The 21,834-nt window shown below is 39.3% G+C and overlaps 1 protein-coding gene across 6 annotated transcripts in view; it reads right to left on the bottom strand.

Moving 5' to 3' along the window:
* Window positions 1–21,834, bottom strand: part of NFATC3 (nuclear factor of activated T cells 3) — a 129,824-nt gene that overhangs the window by 8,595 nt on the left and 99,395 nt on the right. For 3 of the 6 annotated variants that reach the window (XM_032613969.1, XM_032613968.1, XM_032613966.1), the window contains one exon: window positions 18,617–19,618. In XM_032613969.1, coding sequence (XP_032469860.1) covers window positions 18,617–19,618 — 1,002 coding nt within the window. Of the gene's footprint in view, window positions 1–4,115; window positions 4,220–8,179; window positions 8,287–18,616; window positions 19,619–21,834 lie in introns of those variants that run through there. The other 3 variants (XR_004347024.1, XR_004347023.1, XM_032613967.1) reach the window with 3 other exon arrangements.

Below are 21,834 nucleotides of genomic sequence, written 5' to 3'. Positions count from 1 at the left end.
ATTGATTTATTTAAGTCCTACTCCACAAAGCATGTGAGTCGGCTTTATTTTTTTTCACGAATTTAAGGTAAAAACATAAGTTGTTTATGCCCCTACTGTACAATTTTATCACTTCCCCCCTATAAAGAGTAAAGTGAATTAAAAGCCTAGAACAAGGGTCAACAGCCCTCAACACCCGTGGTAACAGGTTATGTAGGTCACAGCATTTGGCCTACTTGTGGCAGCTACCGTCCTTGACTCCCATTACCCCAACACCTGGCTTGCCACAAAAGAAGTAGTCAGAGCCATCAGCAATATCTGCTGTAAGAAAAAACAACTTTTTTTTTAATCCAAGAGATGTTCAAATTAACAGTCCACTGTAATGCTATCTGTACACACAAGAATGAGGTGTTTGAGTAACGGCCTCTGATTTAGAGCTATTTCCAATGCTTACGGATTCAGAGTTAGAGCTGGCAAGCATGGTAGGGTATGAAATCTCACCACCAGGTGGAGGGGCAGGGTAACCCAGGACACTGCCTTTGGAATAGGCGGATGTACATTGTCAAACACACAAAAGTTCAAAGGGCCTTCATAACTAGCATCTGAGCACCTTGATCACTTTTGTAAAGTATTTTTTGGTATAATCAGTCTCCATTTATGTATACTATTTCATTTTAAAGCTGCAATGAACATTCATCAAAGTTTAGCAAATTCATCTTTTCTTCCTTTCCTTACACCCCAAGATTAAAGGGTGAACAATCTTTGGGTGAACAATTTTATGGAGATATTATTTTTTATAAAATGAAGGCCATATGTAAGTATAATAATTTTCTGAATTTCACTTGAAATGAAGAAATAAGAGAAATTTGGAAGTAAAGGAATAGAAATTATTTTAAATGTATGAGAAACTAGTATTACTTTATGGTTTATTACTCTATAAGCATAGTTTCCCTAAGATTTACTTTTAGGTTATTAGATAAGTTATAAGAATACCATCTAAATGAAATACATAAAATACTGAATTCAACTATTTATAGAATGAGCTGAAGAATTAATTTGCATTTATCAAAATCTGATTAATTTGCCTTTTCGAGCTGAAGACAGAAAAAAGTTCCTGAAAACTTAGAAGGTACCTATGGTAGACTGCTAAATGTCCTAATTCATTCTTCTCTAGTAATTGAGTTTAACTAGTCACAGGGCCACTCAGCTACAGACTACACATTTCCTGGCTTCCCTTTTGTAGCAAGGTATGACCATGTAACTTGCTTTCTCTAATTAAGTGTGAGTAAAAGTGATGTGTGCATCTTCCTCATCACTTGCTCAGTAACCTCTTCCCCTCCTTTTCACACCCTTTGCTTTGGGCTAAGACTCAGTCAACGTGGTGACTCTGCTTTGACAATACCTAAAGAGGTAGAGGAACTAAATGACACAGGAATCCTGATCTCTGAATTACCGTAAGGTGTGAGAGAAAATTCCAGTGTAGTTAAGCCACTGTATTTTGGGATCTATGTTATAATAATCTAGCTTACATTATTAACAAAAATAAAACTCACCACCATAAAGGTAAGACAGAAAGAATATTCAAGCATTTTAAGCAAGAACCAAGATAACCAGCTTGAGCTCTATCATAACAAGTTTTTAACTAAGTTATTTTATTCTATTCTATTCCATTCCATTCTATTCTATTTTTTGGCCGCGTTGTGCAGTTTGCAGGACCTTAGTTCCCTGACCAGGGACTGAACCTGGGCCCCAGCAGTGAAAGCACCAAGTCCTAACCACTGGACCGCCAGGGAATTCCCCAAGTTATTTTAAGTTTTACACTGAACTCTAGATAGCTTCCAACCATAGGACAGATTGAAAATTACATGCACAATGATCAGAAGATACCCTTCCTTCACTTTTAACATTAGATTTACTACTACTAAAGGGAAATTATGATACTTTTTTCCACAACTGACTGAGAGAGAGATCAGTCCTGTTATTAAGGGTCCTTTCTTTCTAAGAAACCTCTTATATATGTGATACTATACTAAGTGTCATACAGATCTTTCCTCTAGAAAAAGTTGTAACTCAAAACATTCTACAAACATTAAGTCTCCAGCTGAGTAAACAGTACACAGTTACTTGAAAGTATATTCAAGTATCAGCACGTATGTTTTTGTATCAGTAAAAAGTGAAATGTGGGGGGAAAAAACCCCAAAAACAAAAAACTTCTTTTCAACTTAGGTTAAGAGGTGAGATTCTGGGGACTTCCCTGGAGGCACAGTGGTTAAGAATCCGCCTGCCAATACAGGGGGCATGGGTTTGAGCCCTGGTCCAGGAAGATCCCACATGCCACGGAGCAACTAAGCCCGTGAGCCACAACTATTGAGCCAGTGCTCTAGAGCCCGCGAGCCACAACTACTGAAGCCCACGCGCCTAGAACCGAGCTCTGCAACAGGAGAAGCTACCGCAATGAGAAGCCTGCACACTGCAACGAAGAGTAGCTCGCGCTCACCGCAACTAGAGAAAGCCTGCGCACGGCAACAAAGACCCAACACAACCAAAAATAAAGAAATTTTAAAAAACGGATGTGGGATTCTGAATTTTAGGCCTATCAGAAGATTGTCCTTTTCCTTATTTTTTTTCATTTTGTACATTTTCCCTGAGTAATCTTGTCCATTTCTATATACTGTACTGTTGACTCCCACATCTGTTGTCTCCAGGGCCCAAACCTGAGCTCCAGAGCTGTAAACCCACATGACTCATTCCACACCTATGCTATGAATCCCACATGCTTGCCTCTTCAAGATCTTGCCCCACAAATTTCCTGCACTCTTCTCTTTAATCAATCTACTCACCAACCCTCGCCTCCTGGATTCTTTTCATCATTGCTTAAATATGGGTAAGTCTCTATCTCAAACAAGCAAGCGAGCAAACAAATAAAAACCCTAGACCTCACATGGCCCTCTACATCTAATTTCTTTCTTTCATTGTTTAACATCCTAAAGGAGTTATCTACACTGCCTGCTGTTTCTCTATTCTTACCTCCTGTTCATTCCTTAGTCATCCATTGATCCCTTCACTCCACAGAAACATTTCTTACCAAGATCACTAGTGACCATCTTGTTGCTTCATACACAAGAAGGGCAGTGGGGTAAACACCGGAAGAAATAAGCTTTAATTTTGGTTCAGCCATGATGTGACTAGGGCAATTTAATCTGTTTTCAACTGATCTTCTCAACTATGATACAAGGAAATTCATTTAAATCCTTCTATAACTCTCCTGAGAGTTTTATAGATATGTAGAAATTTAGTGGCCAATGATGTTGGACCAGGGTAGGCTGGCCCAGCTTCTGGGAGAAGCCAGGGTTTTGGTGCCTTATCTATCAGGAAGCTTTAGCATCCTAAATATAAAGATTTGGGTAGTGGACATGATTTCTAAGTCCCCTTCCAAATCCAAATTCATTAAAATGAAATTCAAATGGCATTTTGAGAACTACAATCTGTATGTTTATAATTTCTACCACAGACTTTCTCAAGTGGCTTTGAGAGTCTTTGAAGAAAGAAGCTGTGTGAGGGAGAGGGAGTGGTATGGTTGCTTGCTGAGGCACAGCGGCCTGAGGCCCAGCCCCCTCCTCACAAGCACTGACTCCTTCCAAATGAAGCCCCAGATGAACTACCAGCGTGCAAACATGGGCCTAAAGGACAGGCTCAAGGGTAAACGATCCAGGTTGCCTCTGGCAAATGGCTAACATTTCCTGCTTTATTTCCATTCCATACTGCCTCACATCAAAACTTAGAGCATTTGACCAGAAATGAGTAGGCTTACACACCTTATCAGCAACCAAATTTACTCCGCATCCCAGCCACAGAATTCATATAGACAGGACTCCCTCTGCTTTGGTTCAATAAATCCAATCAACACTTGACTTTTATTCAATCCCAGACTAAAATTATAAGTGTGAGAGCCTGAGTGTAGTTAAATTTAAAAAGCACTCTTATAGTCAAAGTTTAGTTCCAGAGATAATGAGTGGGCCCCTACCAAGAAGATGCCCATGTATACCCCCTCCTCTGCAGCACATGCAAATCTGGCCACTGCATGCAAATATCAGACTTGGGCAGAAAAACAGTGACACATTTCAATCAACACTCACCCTCTAGATTCTCCAGAAAGGAGGTGGACATGAGAGCTCACTGTGGTTAGGCCATTTCTCTGCTGAACCTGATGGCTGGTGTTCCAAGTCAGACATAAACTGGTCTGTGTCAAAGAAGACAACATCACTACTGAATGGAACAAACCAGAGGGTAACAATCTACTACATGCCCAGCTTGATTTTTCTATAATTAAGAGGAATTTAGTTGTCCTTTATCTGTCAATCACTGCATAAAATGGCTCCCCGCATTTTATTAGATAATATAAATATTGAAGTCCAGAGAGTTTAGGTAACGCTGATTTATTTTCTAAATTTAAAAGGGCAGTTATTTTAAAAAGTTACAATGGCGGTTTTCAGTGATTTTAAAGGACAGATTTAGTTTTAAATAAACTAGTTTTTATTAGATTAGATCTATCAGTGGTTCCCAAATACATGTCTGTGGCTACATCACAGTTATCTGGGCACTTAATAAAAAAAATAAACTCCTGGGCTCTACTTCAGAGCACAGAATCAAAATGTCTAAGGGTACGAGCCCAGAACACTATACGCATAGGTAAATTTATGGGTCATGGAGGAATATTTTTTAAACTGAAGTTCACATCCATTAGCAGGCTATGAAATCAATTCAGCAAGCTGAAATCAGTATTTAAAAAAATAAATAGAACAAAATAGAAGATAAGGTACATTTTTTTAATAAAGGTTAAGGATTGGCTTGTGAGCCTTTCATGTTAGTTGTGTATGTTTTTTGTGTTTGTTTGTTATGTAATGGATCATGCTATAAAACTTACTTCTTATTGTTAGAAGCTGTCAAAAATGTTGAAAGTCACTGTACTCAAGAAGAGTCACTATTACCAGTTTTGTGATAATTGCTGACACACACAGATGCCCAGTTAAAGAGTCCAAAATACAATGAGGCAAAACCTCCTCCTGTGACCTATAAGGAATTATTTTTGGCCTTTGCTGTACAAATTCAAATAAAAGGACCTAACTTTTTATTAGATTCTAGAAGAATGATTATTTTATCGTGGAAGAGAAGAAACTGTAGTCTCTGTGAACTAATTAATACCCTCCTCTTAGGCAGATAAAAGAGGGAAAACAGGGCTTCCCTGGTGGCGCAGTGGTTGAGAGTCCGCCTTCCGATGCAGGGGACACAGGTTCGTGCCCCGGTCCGGGAGGATCCCACATGCGGCGGAGCGCCTGGGCCCGTGAGCCATGGCCGCTGAGCCTGCGCATCCGGAGCCTGTGCTCCGCAACGGGAGAGGCCGCGACAGTGAGAGGCCCGCGTACCGCAAAAAAAAAAAAATTTTAAAGAAAAATAACCCAGAAACAAACCATGACAATATACAGTCAATTCATTTTCACTTTCAAGCAAGGGTTCTATTAGACATGCAAAAAAAGAATGGAAGCTGGACTCATCCTCCATACCATATACAAAGTTAACTCAAAATGGATCAAAGACCTAAACATAAGAGCTAAAATTATAAAACTCTTAGAAGAAGAAAACATAGGGCAAGTCTTCATGACCTTAAATTGGGCAACAATTTCTTAAGTATGACACTAAAAGCACAGGCAACAAAAGAAAAAATTGATAAAGTGGACTTCATCAAAATTAAAAACATCAAAGGATCCTATCAAGAGAGTGAAAAGACAATCCACAGAATGGGAGAAAATATATGCAAATAACTTATTTGATACGGATTTAATATTCAAAAAATATAAAGAACTCCATCTCAACCAAAAAAATGGGCAAAATATTTGACTAGACATTTCTCCAGAAAAAATAAACAAATGACCAATAAGCTCACGAAAAGATACCCAAAATCATTAGTCATTAGGGAAATGCAAAATAAAACCACAATGACACCACTTTACACCTATTTAGGATGGCTTTTTTTTTTTTAAATAAACGTAAGTGTTGGCAAGGATGTGGAGACACTGGAACCCTCATGCACTGTAAATGTAAAATGGTGCAGCCACTGTGGGAAAAATATTAGTTTGGCAGTTCCTCAAAAAGTTGAAAAAAGAATTCCTTTTGGTCCAGCAATTCCACTCCTAGAATACCCAATAGAACTGAAAATAGAGACTCAGATACCTATACTCCAATATTCAAAGCATCACTATTCAAAACAGCCAAACGGTGAAAACAAATCAAATGTCTTTCAACAGATGAATGGACAAACAAAATATGGCATATACATACAATGGAATATTATTCAGCCATAAAAAGGAATGAAATTCTGATCTATGCTTACAACATGGCTGAACCTTGGAAACATCACGCTAAGTGCAATAAGCCAGACACAAAAGGGCAAATGTTGTATTCCACTTATATGAGGTATCTTGAGTAGGGAAAGTTATGGAAATGGAAAGCAGAATAAAGGTTACCACAGGCTGGGTTGTAGGGAGAGAATGGGGAGTTATTGCTTAATGTGTATAGAGTTGCTGTTTAGGGTGATGAAAAAGTTCTTGAAATACACAGTGGTGATGGCTACACACTACTGTGAGTGTACTTAATGTCACTGAACCATACACTTAAAATGGTTAAAATGGTAAATTTTATGTTATGTATATTCTACCGAATTTTAAAATTTTCAAAAACAAACTGTGTGGGACTTCCCTGGTGGTCCAGTGGGTAAGGCTCCGCACTCCCAATGCAGTGTGCCTAGGATCAATCCCTGGTTGGGGAACTAGATCCTGCATGCCTGCCGCAACTAAGAGCCCGCATGCTGCAACTAAGTCCATATGCCACAACTATAGAAGCCCACATGTTGCAACTAAGCATCCACATGCCACAACTAAAGAAGTCCACATGCCACAACTAAAAGATCTCGTGTGCCGCAACTAACACCCGGCACGGCATAAATAAATAAATAAAATAAGTATTAAGAAAAAAAACTGTGGGTTTTCTCATAGGAGAACATTGTATGAAATGACTGAATGAGGTTTTCACAGATCGAACCATTGACTCACAGCAACACCTGGGGCTTCCCTGGTGGCGCAGTGATTGGGAGTCTGCCTGCTGATGCAGGGGACACAGTTTCGTGCCCCGGTCCGGGAAGATCCCACATGCCGCGGAGCGGCTGAGTCCATGAGCCATGACCGCTGAGCCTGCGCGTCCGGAGCCTGTGCTCCGCAATGGGAGAGACCACAGCAGTGAGAGGCCCGCGTACCGCAAAAAAAGAGCAACACCTGGAGGACTTCTGTAAATCCCTCTTAAAATTTATAAATCTGGGATATGGAATCTGTTCCTTTTTTAAATTTTTTTATTTATTATTTATTTATTTAGGCTGTGCTGGGCCTTAGTTGTGTCATGCAGACACTTAGTTGCAGCATGCACGCAGGATCTAGTTCCCCGATCAGGGATTGAACCCGAGCCCCCTGCATTGGGAGCATGGAGTTTTACCCACTGGACCACCAGGGAAGTCCCAGAATCTGTTCCTTTTATAAAAAAGTTTTGAAAATTTAAATATTTATAAATTATGTCTGTGGGAAGATGAGCAAAATTTCCCCACTCGTCAAAGCTGCCTCTTGACCAAGCTGCTTACTTCAGCCACCTTATCGATATATAGGCTTTTCTGGTTTATACAAACAGACAATGATCTGGTGGGTATTAGAAAAGAAAGGCTTTGGAACCGGATTTACTGGATTGGTGACCTAAGGGAAGTTGTTTAACCCTTGTAAATCTGTTTATGAGCTTGTGAATTTGTTTACTCCACAAGTAAAAATTTGTTTACTTATTTGTTCAAAGTCTCCTGAAATGTAAGTGTAGGCACTCTGCAACATTTTATAGAAATACAATTATTATTACCTAAATGATAAAGGCAGGACAATTATCACTTAATGACCTCATCTAGTCTGGTGGCTTTAACTACCTCCTGCATGCCAACAACCCTCAAATTTATATCTTCAGTCTATAACTCACTTCTAAACTCTAGACTTCAGCCAACTGACTACTTTATATCTCTACTTGAATGTTCAACAGATACCATAAACAAAACACATCCAAAATTGAACACCTGATCTTTCTCCAAAACCTGCTCCATCCAGAGCCTTCCCCATCTTACCTGACAGCAATGCCATCTTTTCAGTTGCTCAGGCAAAACCCCATTCGTGTCATCTTCTTTCTCTCACATCTCACATGGAATCTGTCAGGAAATGCTACTGGCTCTACCTTTAAAATACATCAAAAATCAGTCCATCTCTTAGTCCAAACCATCATTTCTGGCCTGGATTACTATAATAGCATCTTAACTGGTCTCCCTGTTTCTGCCCTTGCCTCTCTACCCAGCAGCCAGAGTGACCCTGTTAAAACCTATATCAGGGGCTTCCCTGGTAGCGCAGTGGTTAAGAATCACTCTGCCTCGCAGTGGTTAAGAATCCGCCTGCCAATGCAGGGGACATGGGTTCAAACCCTGATCTGGGAAGATCCTACATGCTGTGGAGCAATTGAGCCCATGCGCCACAACTACTGAGCCTGCACTCTAGAGCCCTCGTTGAACAAATACTGAGCCCACATGCCACAACTACTGAAGCCCATGCACCTAGAGCCCATGCTCCACAACAAGAGAAGCCACCACAATGAGAAGCCCGCGCACCGCAACGAAGAGTAGCCCCTACTCGATGCAACTAAAGAAAGCCTGCGTGCAGCAACGAAAATCTAATGTAGCCCCAAAAAACAACAGTAATTCTTAAAAAAAAAAGAATCCACCTGACAGTGCAGGGGACATGGGTTCGAGCCCTGGTCCAGGAAGATCCCACATGCCATGGAGCAACTAAGCCCGTGTGCCACAACTACTGAAGCCCACGCGCCTAGAACCTGTGCTCTACAAGAGACGCCACCACAATGAGAAGCCCGTGCGCCGCAATGAAGAGTAGCCACTCCTCGCCACAACTAGAGAAGGCCCGCGTCCAGCAATGAAGACCCAACACAGCCAAAAATAAATAAATAAATAAATAAAACAAACCTGTATCAGATCATGATGACTCATCTGTTCAAAACTCTACAACAAAGGCCTACAAGACCCTATGTAAGAGTTCTTAAAAGTGTGATCAAGGACATGTGGGGTTCCCTGAGGACTTTTAAGGGAGTCTTCGAGGTCAAAATTCTCCTTATAATAATACCAATTTTTTTTGCCTTTTTCATTATCATTCTCTCCTGAGTTTACAGAGGAGTTTTCCACTCGGAAACAAATTGTATGTGATGACTTCATTGCTGTGATGGGTGATGGAAAGTGTCTGTGTATTCTTGTTTTCAAAAGTTCTCAGTTTTAACTTCTAATACAAATAAAAACTGATACATACAAACCACCTAAATAAAAGTTCTTGGGGATCCTCAAAAATTTTTAAGATTATAAAGGAGTCCTGAGAAAGACAGTCCCTTCAGCAAGTGGTGCTGGGAAAGTTGGACAACTGCATGTAAATCAATGAAGTTGATTTACACACCCTCACACCATGTACAAAAATAAACTCAAAATGGCTTAAAGACTTAAACATGAGACATGACACCATAAAACTCCTAGAAGAGAGCATAGGAAAAACATTCTCTGACATAATACCAGTGTTTTCTTACGTCAGTCTCACAAGGCAATAGAAATAAAAACAAAAATAAACAAATGGGACTTAATCAAACTTACAAGCTTTTGCACAGCTGAGGAAACCATTAAAAAAAAAAAAAACAACGAAAAGACAACCTATGGAATGGGAGAAAACATTTGCAAATGATATGACAGACAAGGGCTTAATTTCCAAAACATACAAACAGCTCATACAACTCAACAACAAAAAACCAAACAACCCAATCAAAAAGTGGGCAGAGCCTTCCCTGGTGGCTCAGTGGTTGAGAGTCCACCTGCCGATGCAGGGGACATGGGTTCGTGCCGTGCCCCAGTCCGGGAAGATCCCACATGCCGCAGAGCGGCTGGGCCCGTGAGCCATGGCCGCTGAGCCTGCGTGTCTGGAGCCTGTGCTCCGCAACAGGAGAGGCCACAACAGTGAGAGGCCCGCGTACCACACACACAAAAAAGGGCAGAAAACACATGGGCATGCTAACAGATGCTCAACATCACTAATTACTGGAGAGATGCAAATCAAAATTACAATGAGGTACCACCTCACACTGGTCAGAATGGCCCTCATTAAAAAGTCTACAAAAAAAAAAAAAAAAAAAAAAAAATCTACAAATAAATGCTGGAGAGGGTATGGAGAAAAGGGAACTACACTGTTGGTGGGAATGTAAGTTGGTACAGCCACTATGGAAAACAGTATGAAGATTCCTCAGAAAACTAAAAATAGAATTACCATATGATCCAGCAACCGCACTCCTGGGAATATACCCAGACAAAACTATAATTCAAAAAGATACGTGCACCCCTACGTTCACAGCAGCACTGTTCACAATAGCCAAAACATGGAAATAACCTAAATGTCCATTGACAGATGAATGGATAAAGAAGATGTGGTACATGTATACAATGGAATACTACTCAGACATAAAAAAGAATGAAATAGTGCCATTTGCAGCAACATGGGTGCAACTAGAGAGTATCATACTAAGTGAAGTAAATCAGACAGAGAAAGAGAAATATCACATGATATCACTTACATGTGGAATATAAAATATGGCACAAATGAACTTATCCACAAAACAGAAACTGACTCATAGACATAGAAAACAGACTTGTGGTTGCCAAGGGGGGCGGGGGGGAAGGAGAGGGAGGGACTGGGAGTTTGGGTTTGGTAGATGCAAACTATTATGTTTAGAATGGATAAACAACAAGGTCCTAATGTATAGCACAAGGAACTATATTCAATATCCTGTGATAAACCATAATGGAAAAGCATATAAAAAAAGAATGTTTATGTATGTATAACTGAGTCACTTTGCTGTACAGCAGAGATTCGCACAACACTGTAAATCAACTATACTTCAATTAAAAAGAAAAAAAAAAGGAGTCCTGAGACCAAAAAGTTTGAGAACTGTTGCCCTACACGTTTGGCTCCCCATTTCCTCCTTGACCACATCTCCTACTACTTTCCCTCTAGATCCCTCATATTCCAGCCACACTGGCCTCATTGCCATTCCTCAATAAGCCAGACATGCTCTTACCTTAAGGTCTTTCCTCTGCTTGTCCCTTTGGCCTAGAATACTCTTCCCCCAGGTATCTACATTGGTAATTTCCTCATCTTCAAGGTTTTTTCGTCTCATCTTCAAGTTTTTGATCAAATGTTACCTCATCAATGAGGTTTATTTACTGTATTTAAAATTGTACAGACTTCCCTGGTGGCACAGCAGTTAAGAATCTGCCTGCCAATGTAGGGGACACAGGTTCAATCTCTGCTCCAGGAAGATCCCACACACCGCAGAGCAGCTAAGCCCGTGTGCCACAACTACTGAGCCTGTGTGCCACAACTACTGAAGCTCACGAGCCTAGAGCCCGTGCTCTGCAACAAGAGAAGCCACTGCAATGAGAAGCCCACGCACCGCAACGAAGAGTATCCCCTTCTCGCCCCAACTAGAGGAAGCCCTCACACAGCAACAAAGACCCAACACAGCCAAAAAAATAAATAAATAAAAAATAAGTAAATAAAATACTTTCGTCCCTGTGAATGATTCATTTCCAAAGGAACTCAGAAACAGGATAAGAATTTTAAAATAGAATACATCTTTAGACACTGGCTTCGTATCTTACACTTGACAGACATCAGAAAGTTACTATGTTTATTGTGTTTATAGAAGTGAGATTATATAAAGTAATCAACGATAGTTATTTCAGAAGCCACTAAACACGTGCAAGACAATCTAAATTTCAGACAGACCTGGATTCAAATGCCAGTCCCAGTGTCTGTGGTCATATAACACTGTGCTTAAACTCTCTCAGCCACATCTCTGAAAATAAGGTTAATAACTCACTTTTTACAGATTGTTGGGAAGAACTAATGAGCTACGAGCAAAGTGCCTACCAGTGTTCAAAAAAAAAGTTTTATTATCAAGAAACAGTAACCATAATTCATTATTATTATTTTTAGATTGTAAAACATTTATCACAGATACATCCAGGTTTCAAAGATGTTAACATGTTTGAAATAAAAAGTGCCCAATAGAATCAATGAAATACATACTATAAATAGTGTTGGGGCAACCAGTGAAGTATTTAAAAACTAAATTTAGATCCCACCCTCAATACCTTACAACTCAGTGTCTTATACTCCAATAAAGTCTAGGTTAAATAAAAAATTTAAATATTAACAGTAAGATCATTCAAGTCCTAGAGGAAAATATAAGTGGGAACTTTGTAAAACATTGGGGTGAGATAAGCCTTTCTAAACAAGATTCCCAAAGCACAGATCAAAAAGAAATGCTGTGGAGCAACTAAGCCCGTGCGCCACAACTATTGCGCCTGCGCTCTAGAGCCCGTGAGCCACAACTACTGATCCCATGTGCCACAACTACTGAAGCCCGTGTGCCTACAGCCCGTGCTCCACAACAAGAGAAGCCACCACAATGAGAAGCCCACGCACCGCAACGAAGAGTAGCTCCCGCTTACTGCAACTAGAGAAAAACCCTCGCGCAGCAATGAAGACCCAATGCGGCCAAAAATAAAAACAAACAAACAAACAGAAATCAAAAAGAAAAGATATATTAGGTTGGACCACCTAAATATTTTACATTTCTATAGATCAAAACACTATTTTAAAAACTGGTAAACAAATGAACTGGCAAAATATATATGCAATACACGTGAGACAGAAAATTAATTCATCAATTATTTTTAAATACACTTTTTGAAGTGAATTTATTTTGAAGACTTCTGATATGCTGTGATATGCTGGCTATTTACTGGTAACCTCTCTTGGATTTTTCCCAGTTTATGTATAAATTTTAGTGTCAAGTTGATTCAAGGAAAAAATTTTGTTCATATACAATATAACTAATTTGTGCCATGTAAGATAACACAGACACACCTGATATGAGAAATAAAAGGTCTTCTCAAATGCTTGCTCTTGCTTCACTGGGTCTAAAAATTAAATTTTCTTATTATATGTCCAAGAGTGGTTGTGTCTAAGGTCCTGAATCCCCATCATGATCCGTTCTGCGTAAGCCATGATCCAAAGCCTACATGGGTATTATTTGTGGGACTTTTTGCCTCTGGAATTATCCATCATACATATGTTTGAGGCTGGATGGTACATGTATGCTTCCCAGAAGAGTATTCATGAGTTACCCAGAGTCCTAGTTGAAAGAGAAAGTTCAGTATTATCTACCTCCCTTCACTACTGAGCCCCTAAGTGATTCAACACCTCATTTGGGACCCAGTCTCATTATTGGCTATGCATGGCTTTCTTTTGTTTTATTTATTTAAATACAATAAACACCATTAAACAAGTATCCAACAGGTGGGCTAGCTCACTGACAATAATATTTACCCTTCTGCTCCTCCATACCAGTCTCCTGACTTTCCCATCCAAGTTAATCACCTGAATCTTGTATTTATCATTTCCTTGCAACTGGAAAGCAGGTTCATCTGCTTGTCACCTATATAGAACTGCAGCAGCAGAGGTCACGTCTAGAGTCCCTGTTTACAGTCAAATTAGCAATTGCCCTACATTCAGGATCAGCATGTTACTGCACAGAGCCTGCAAGTGGCAGTGTCAGTTTTCACCACAGCAGCAGGTCAGGCTATATTTAACATGTACCCTCTTCTCTGCTGAAGAGCTGTAGCTACGGTTCTGTTAGTCTGTGAAAGAAGGAGGACAAGAGGGAATTGAGGGACTCTAATGCAAAGTTCTTACTGGATTCAGCTCAATCACAAATTAAATGGGCCTGTATTTAAAAGTCTAAGACAGTCTAGTTTAACAATACTATAATCTTAATTAAAATGCTCAAAACACAGCTGTGACAATTTCTATATTTTTGTACTGCTTTAATGCATATCACTTGGTCCAAATCTGGGACATACACACCATAATGCACAGAAGTGTTTAGGAAAAATTACAGCTCCAGGCACACAAACTTTAACATCTGAGTAAAAACTCACTGATAATTTTACAGAGTAGCACATGCTTTCCAAGCAGGGGCAATGGTACACTTAGGTAGCAAAGAAAAATGAAAGTAGCAAAAGAATTTTGAACAACACTCTAATTGGTTGAGTAAGTATATATTACAGCCTTCCAAGAGACTGCTTGAAAGAGAACATCAATTGGTAAAGGTCAGTATTCTGCTGCTGCTACTACCCCAAGGAATAATCCCCCTGAGGAGGGAGCCGCATTACTCTGAAAACGAGAAATGCTTCTGGGACTCTTCTGAGTTTGGAAGATTGACATGAGGGGTCAAAATCACCTCAATGAAACTGAACAAGGATTCAGTTTCTGAACAAACTAAACTGCAAAGTTTAGTCCTGGGTTCCAAAAACATATGTAAAAATCCACGGTGGAGGGGTGGGGGGTGGGGATACAGAATAGATGTGATTTAGTTATGACTAATGACTAGCACTTATGACTCACTAAATTAACAGCAAGATGGAGCTAAGAAAATCCCCTAACACCAAACTGATAAATAAAGTCTTCTGAACAAGGAAGGTGACGGTCCCAATCCACTTTGAGCTGGCTAGAGTGTTCCCTTCTGGATACGCCCTGTGAAAAGGAACTAAACACCAGGGTTCAAACAGAAGGGAACTACCATGTTAGTGAGGCTGAGGGAAGGATGAAATTGCTGGAGTGTTTTTAAGACTTGGGAAAGAGATCAAGATTTCACAGATGTGAAGGATTATTACAGAACAATGATTAGATTTGTTCTGCATTATTCCAGAGGCATCAGAGCCCACATAAAACAAGGGCAGCTGGAACTTAAAAGGCCCTGAGATGTTCCAAAGAATCTGGAGATGAAGAGACCAACAGGAATATAATATCACTAGGGATACCAGAGTATGAATTCCAGTGTGAAAGATGAGGATGGAGCAGAGAGCCTTTAAAACTTCATCTATACTGAGAATCTAGAATTTTAAGATTGCCCTGGCCCCTCTCACAAACCAAGGCTCTGCTGAGAAAACAGCACTTTCTTTCATCTATTCTGCTTGCTCTACATCCACGGTCTCAAACCACAGACTGATGAAAAACATGATTGCAGATACTGAAAAAGCTCTTAGAGTACTGAATTAGGAACCAGGAGACTTGGGTTTTAGTCTTTACTCTGCTATTAAATCAGTGTTACCCTGGATGAATACCTTAAGCTCTGTAAAACTCAGATTCTTTATCTATAAAATGGGGGAGCTGTATTACAGTATTTTTAGTTCTACAAGTCTTGAATTTCTGAGCTGAGGTGCACTAATATCTTCTCTATTAAATGTCACTGAATTTATAATAAAAAATTAAGGTGTTAATGTCCGTATTTCTAAAAGTAACAGTCAAGTAATACCTGAATGATTCTTGACAGACTCCAACTTAATTAAAAATTTCAAAAATAAAAAGGATATGTTATTTGTCTTAATCTTTAATTTGATTTAAAAAAAGGGTAAATAAATATAAAACAAATAGGATTAATGAAAGTTATTAGGATTAGATGATAAGTATATTTAACTAGTATAAGACAAATTTAAAGAAATTACTTGTGTCCTCTAGTTGCGGAGTGGAAATTACTTTGTACTTAATGCTTAGCACAATATAGAAAAGTTAAAATAAAACCTGAGCTCAAGCTAACTGCAAAGTTCACTTTAAGTACTTCTAATCCTTTTTGGCGTGTTTTATGGCTTACTTTTAAAGCTTACCAGAAAGGGGCCATTCAAGTACTAGAGTTCCAAGTAGGAGTTCAAGGCCTATGAAATATGTTATTATTGTTTTTTAATGAATTTATATTAAAACTCTGCAGAACTGTAGGATTTTCTAAGCCTCTAGTTTACCTTCAAAGGCAAATCCAAAAAAAAAGGGCAAATCAAAATAACAAAATCAATGAGTCAGTTGGCAAACATCAAAAATTCACTTGATATTTGATAGCATCAAAATGTAAATTGCAAAAATTATACATCCAATAATCTGAGGTGCCCAGGAGTGTATTTTAGTTCTCCCACCCCCTCTTTAATTACCGCTAGCACCACTGAGCTTCTTTTTTTTTTTTAAGCTTTTTTGTAGCTGCACCGCACAGCATGAAGGATCCTAGTTCTCCGACCAGGGATTAAATCCACGCCCCCTGCATTGGAAGCGCAGAGTCTTAACCACTGGACCACCAGGGAAGTGCCACCACTGAGCTTCTATCAAGTCTCCTGATAGGTGGCAATAAGGGAATTCATTAGCCAGTCCTTGTCCTCTGTGGGGAACTTTGCTTAATTGTGAATGGAACAAAAATGAAATTGCTTTTATATTTGCCCTCATAGACCTCATTTTTCCAGATTCTCTGTTTCTGCAACATATCTTCACATATTCAAAAGAATCTTGACATATTCAAAAGATGAAATAAATAAAAATTCCATAAAACCTTTCTAAAAGTTCCAATTTGCTGTCCCCCCCAAAATCACTCAATCTGTGGTAAATTAGAAAGAGCAGGTTCCAGCTTTGGTCTCTTTTTAGAAAAACAGTCTTCATTTGGAAAGAAAATGAGCTGGAATACCCAGCAGCTATGAGACCTGCTTAATAAATCTTGTGTTTTCAGTGGCATCACTGAAGTGGTAGGTTATCACATTCCAGGTCTCACCCTTTGTTTCAGGGATTAAAATTCTAAACACAAACCTTGAATGCAATACAAGTGTGACAGATCAGATGCTGTTGTGAACATATATTCATGCAGTGAAATTCTGCACATGCATTCCTAGAGAACGTTCCACTATTCTCTAGGAATTAAAAAAGCTTGGGGGATCCCCTTTAGTGCTGCGTTCTAACCACCACAGCCTGCTGTTGCTGGGGGGCAGCTGTAGTACTGCAAGAAAAAGACTAGACTGAAAAGACCTGCCTCCAGTCTCAGCTCTGCTACTTACCAGTTATGTGATCTTCAGAAAGTCTGATTCTCTAAATATAGCTATCTAGAGAATCAGTAAGAGTTAAATTAGATAACAATGCTATGCAAATTGTGGGTTTTGCTTGTTTACAGCTATACCTTCTGTTTATACACAAATGACCTGGCATATCCCCTTGTGGCTTTGAAAGCCGTCCTCTAGTATGCCATCTGCCCTCCAGCCACAGAAAATCATACTTTCCCAGACATAGCTCTATGTTTCTGCTTCTGTTGTCTGGTTTTCCCTTTGATTCTCATTTACCGATACTACACTTGTTCTTAGCCAAAAGGATAAGAAGTGATTGATCCTTATTTACTGAAAAATATATTCATCCTCCAAGACTGGCTTAAAAGTCATCTCCTCAAGGAAGCCTCTCTGAATCCTTCTTATAGAATCTTTCACATCTCTTTGCTGATCTCTCAATGTGCTTCTTTTATATCTTGGTTGTAAGTGACTAAGACCTACTGCATCATTGTATCCTCATATACTCATCTGACAGTAAAGCCCTGGTGCCAGGTCGGGGCTAGGGTGGGGGCTCCCACATTTTATCATTTTATATACCTTCCTTTTCCCTTATGTTTGGAATTTAAAACCAGCTTTGCAACTAAGTAGTAAATAGCCTCTCCAGATGTATAAAGGAGATGGCTGCCCTAGAGTTACTTTTCTACAGATTAATACAGAATCAGAGAGAGAATTAAAATTGTGTCCATGTTTCAAATTTTTCATATTGTACAACACTTACACAGGTAGCTTTCACTGAATTCCTATTTCGACAAAATTTCACTACCATATAAATGACAAAGCCAAGAATAAACTCTAAAATTATTACCTGAAAATCCTACCTTGGGGGAATTTTCAATTATTAAAATAATTAATTTCCAGAGTTTGCTGTCCAATTTATGATTTCATAAAAACAGAGGTCTACATACCAACTTGCTACATTTACATAAATAGCTTCTTTTTATCATGGTGCCAACAGCTGTACCACCAGCAGCAAACCAGTCTGGTCTTGTACCATCACCACTATCTGACTCAGCAAGCTGGCAGGGCCACAGAGAAGCAGGTTCTTTACTTGTGTGAGTCTCCTCAAGGACAAGAACTCTATCCTCATACCTTTCTAGTATTCCTAGCATTTAACTCTGTGCCTTGCAAAGAGGTGGCATTCTGCAACGTTTAATGAATTAACACTTCTGAATTCCATTCTCTAGACACTGTGACCTCACTGTATGTTCTGAAAGGAAAAATGCTCAATAAAAGCTCACATCTTCAGTTCCATCACAAATAGGTGGTAGGTTATTACTCAAGGTCTCACCCTTCCCAACAGATATAAGTGGTAAAATAGACTTTAAAGCATATATGTTCATGTCTATCTTCCGAGTCATATATCAACATATTTCTAGTAAAAACAACTTATTAAAAAGCCCAACCATATGCCAATAAACAATCCATGGTAACTTTCTCATGACTCTTGAGGGAAGGAAGTTCCTGGATCTTCACTGCTTCAAAGCATAAAGATGAACTTACCATCATCTAAAGTGATGTCCTGAAGACCAATTGTAGAAAAGTTAGGTTCCTGCTCTTCAGGTTCAGGTTTAATGTTCACAGTTGCCTCATCAGGTGGAAATGAAGCTGGATCGCACAAACTGTGACATAATAAGGATGAAGGTGCAGAAAGACCTCCCTGGCCTGTACTTTGTGCTTGAGTTGAGTGCTGTCCAGAATGCATTCTGGTGGCTAGAGACTGTGATGAGGCAGTTCCTGAGCTAGGAGACTGGTAAGGCATAGGCTGTAGCTGAGGAGATGGTGGCCCAGAAAGCGGTGAACTGGCCAAGGGATGAGAGGTTGCTTGGGAAGCTGTTGTAGCAGTCCCTGAATGTGAAGGACCATACGTAATGGGTTGTAACTGAGGGGAAGGCTGACCTGTAACCTGATCGGCCACTGGAGAAGAAAGAGATCTTTGTCCTGTGTTTGAACAACAGTATCCCATTGACTGCAGATGAGGCAAGGTCTGCACAGAATGAGGTGTGTGGGCTAAGAGATGTCCTGTTGAGCCTGAATTTGAAGAATGAAAAGGTATGGATGATGGTGGCTGACAGCCAAGATTTATTAAATTAGGAAGAGCTGCATCCTGCTGAAACAAAACTGGATCAAATTCTTGACTAGAGGCAGCATTAACAGGAAGACAAGTTGGTCCATTGAATACGACATTAGTTTGCATAGGCTGATAGGAAGACCCTACAGGAGGTGTTGGTGTGACTTGAAAAGGCTGGTGCACAACTGAAGAAGGTATCATATGCTGTTCTTTACCAGCACTCTCATCCCTACACTGCAACTGTGGCAGATGGGTTGAGGTTACCATGGATGCATATGTTAGCTGGATGGGACAAACGAAGCTTCTCTGTGCAGACAGTACACTGTCATGTAGGTGTCCTGTATCTGAAGAAGGCCTCTGGGTCTGGACAGGATGAGGCAATGATGGAACTGAAGACAAATCAATCTCTTCTCTGTGTTCTTGCTTCATCAAAACTGAAAAGAAAGTGATTAATGCAAATGTTATTACATAATACATAAAATAATTATGAAAGGCCTTCATTCTAGGCTACACAACTGTAGTGCACACACAAGCCAGGGGTTGAAAACTCAAATGCCTTCAGGGAAGACAGATAATATAAAATATGTGAAACCAGTAAAAAGAAGACAACACGGAGTGGTTCTTGCTTCAAAAGTATTCAAGTTAAAAAAAAAACAAACCAATACTGCATAGACCTCTATGAAGTGATATTGGAAAGATCTCTAAGACACGTTGTTAAGTAAAAAAAAGTCAATTGCAGAACATGTGTATATGTCACAATTCACGAAAAATATTGTGTATGTATATATACACACACATATACACATGTACACATGTTTTTGCTTATATATGTGTGGATATCTCTGGAAAGATGCACAATAAACTGATAACTGTTGTGTTTATTGCTGGGAAGGGAAACTAGGTGAATAGGGGATAGGAGCATGAGGAAGATTTACTTTTTACTGTCTAAGTTTTGGGGACTTTTGAATGTTTTCCACCATGTATATATATTACTTATTTAAAAATAAATAATTTTTTTAAAACCCCAAGATCATTATGAGGGATTATTATTATCCCTGCCTTATAGATGAGTGAGTATACTGAAGAGGAGATTAAAGACACTAAGATCTCACAGCAGCTAAGTGGTATCATAAGGACTTGAACGCAGGTTTTTCTGCCTCCAAAGTCCATGCTTTTATTCACTGCAGTATACTGTATTACCAACGGAAATTCTACTTCACCATTCCACCAAGCAAGCAGAGGTTACAAATACCAATCATCATCCTTTATGACATTAGAAAAGTAGCAGATCCATGAATTAGTTTGAGTCTACTTGATGAAAGGACTGCTTAAAGTAGGAATCAATGCATTTTGCTTATTTTATTTAATATGCATATCAAAACAGAAAAGAGCCGTTAATTTACTGTGTGTCAAAACAACTGATGTCATTGTTTCTCTTGGCAAGCACTTCAGTCCATTTTTCTAAAAATTATCTACTTTAGCCTCCTATTGAAGTGCAATAATACATTAAAAAATAATTTTCCTAAATTCACATCTCATTGTTCCTTCCAAGTTTGTACTAAAAATTAACATAATTAAAATTTTCATGATCTTCACAAAATATAAGAAACTCCATTTTATGTCAAAGGAAAATAATGAGATCCAAAGCAAGGTCAAATCTCATCTGTCCATTTATTAAACCTTTGCCAAGTACAAGTCTCTTCACATAAGCATGGTCTCAATCTGAGAAAATGAAGGTAAGAATTAAGATAGCCCTGATAGTATATTTTACTGTAGAAGAGGTAATTAATGGAGCAGTTGTTTGGGGTGCATTTGAGTTCTGCACTTTGCTCTGGCTTCCTAGAAGAACAGGATAGGTTCATTATTCATCTGCTTTAGCCTCTAAATCTGGCAACTGGTGAGCCCACCTCTAACAATGAGACAACAACCCTAAGGACTGAGAGAAAGGTATATCACCAATCTCGTTGCTTCTGCCACAATGCTCATGTTCTTGACCCAGACCTCCATCCAGTTTCTGATTCTTGCTCAGGTATTTCAAGTATGGTTCACCGTGTCTACTGGCTCCTGACCTCTCTAATGTCTTTTTTTTTTTTCGTTTCTTTTTTTTTCCCCCTAATGTCTTGATGCACTTACTTTTCTTCTGACTTTGGCAGAACTAGAACTTTGTCCTTGGACTACTGGATTTTTTTGTCTTCTACTTCAGCTCCTACTCTGGTCTCAGGAAAACTACAGTGAATCCTATATCCAGAGTCATATTTCTACATAAGGAAGGAGAATATCCAAGAAAGCCTACTCTCATCCCTTAATCCTTAATGGAACAGGTGGGGCCCTTGGTTACATAAGTGGTTGGTTATCATGCACTAAAAAGGAGACAGAGGGACTGAAAACTACAGCATAACATCCATCTTTTTTGCATGCTCCAATCCTTATTTCTATGTTCCTGACTGACATGTGGGTAGCCAGATTGAGAATTGGCTCTACTAAATCGAGTGCATTTCCACTCTGCCAAATCAAGTATCACTCTTTTTGTCTATAAGAGATTCAGACTCCAACCTGACCAAACCATAAGAAGTCCTCACCGCTGGTCTATGGTAATTTATTCTTGTTTGGAGGGAAATACAGTTAAACAGATCTTATAATACCTACAATG

Source organism: Phocoena sinus, chromosome 19, assembly GCF_008692025.1.
Source record: "Phocoena sinus isolate mPhoSin1 chromosome 19, mPhoSin1.pri, whole genome shotgun sequence".
NCBI classification, from domain to species: Eukaryota; Metazoa; Chordata; class Mammalia; order Artiodactyla; family Phocoenidae; genus Phocoena; species Phocoena sinus.
Note: the sequence above shows the minus strand (reverse complement) of the source record. Positions and strands in the feature narration are given on the sequence as shown.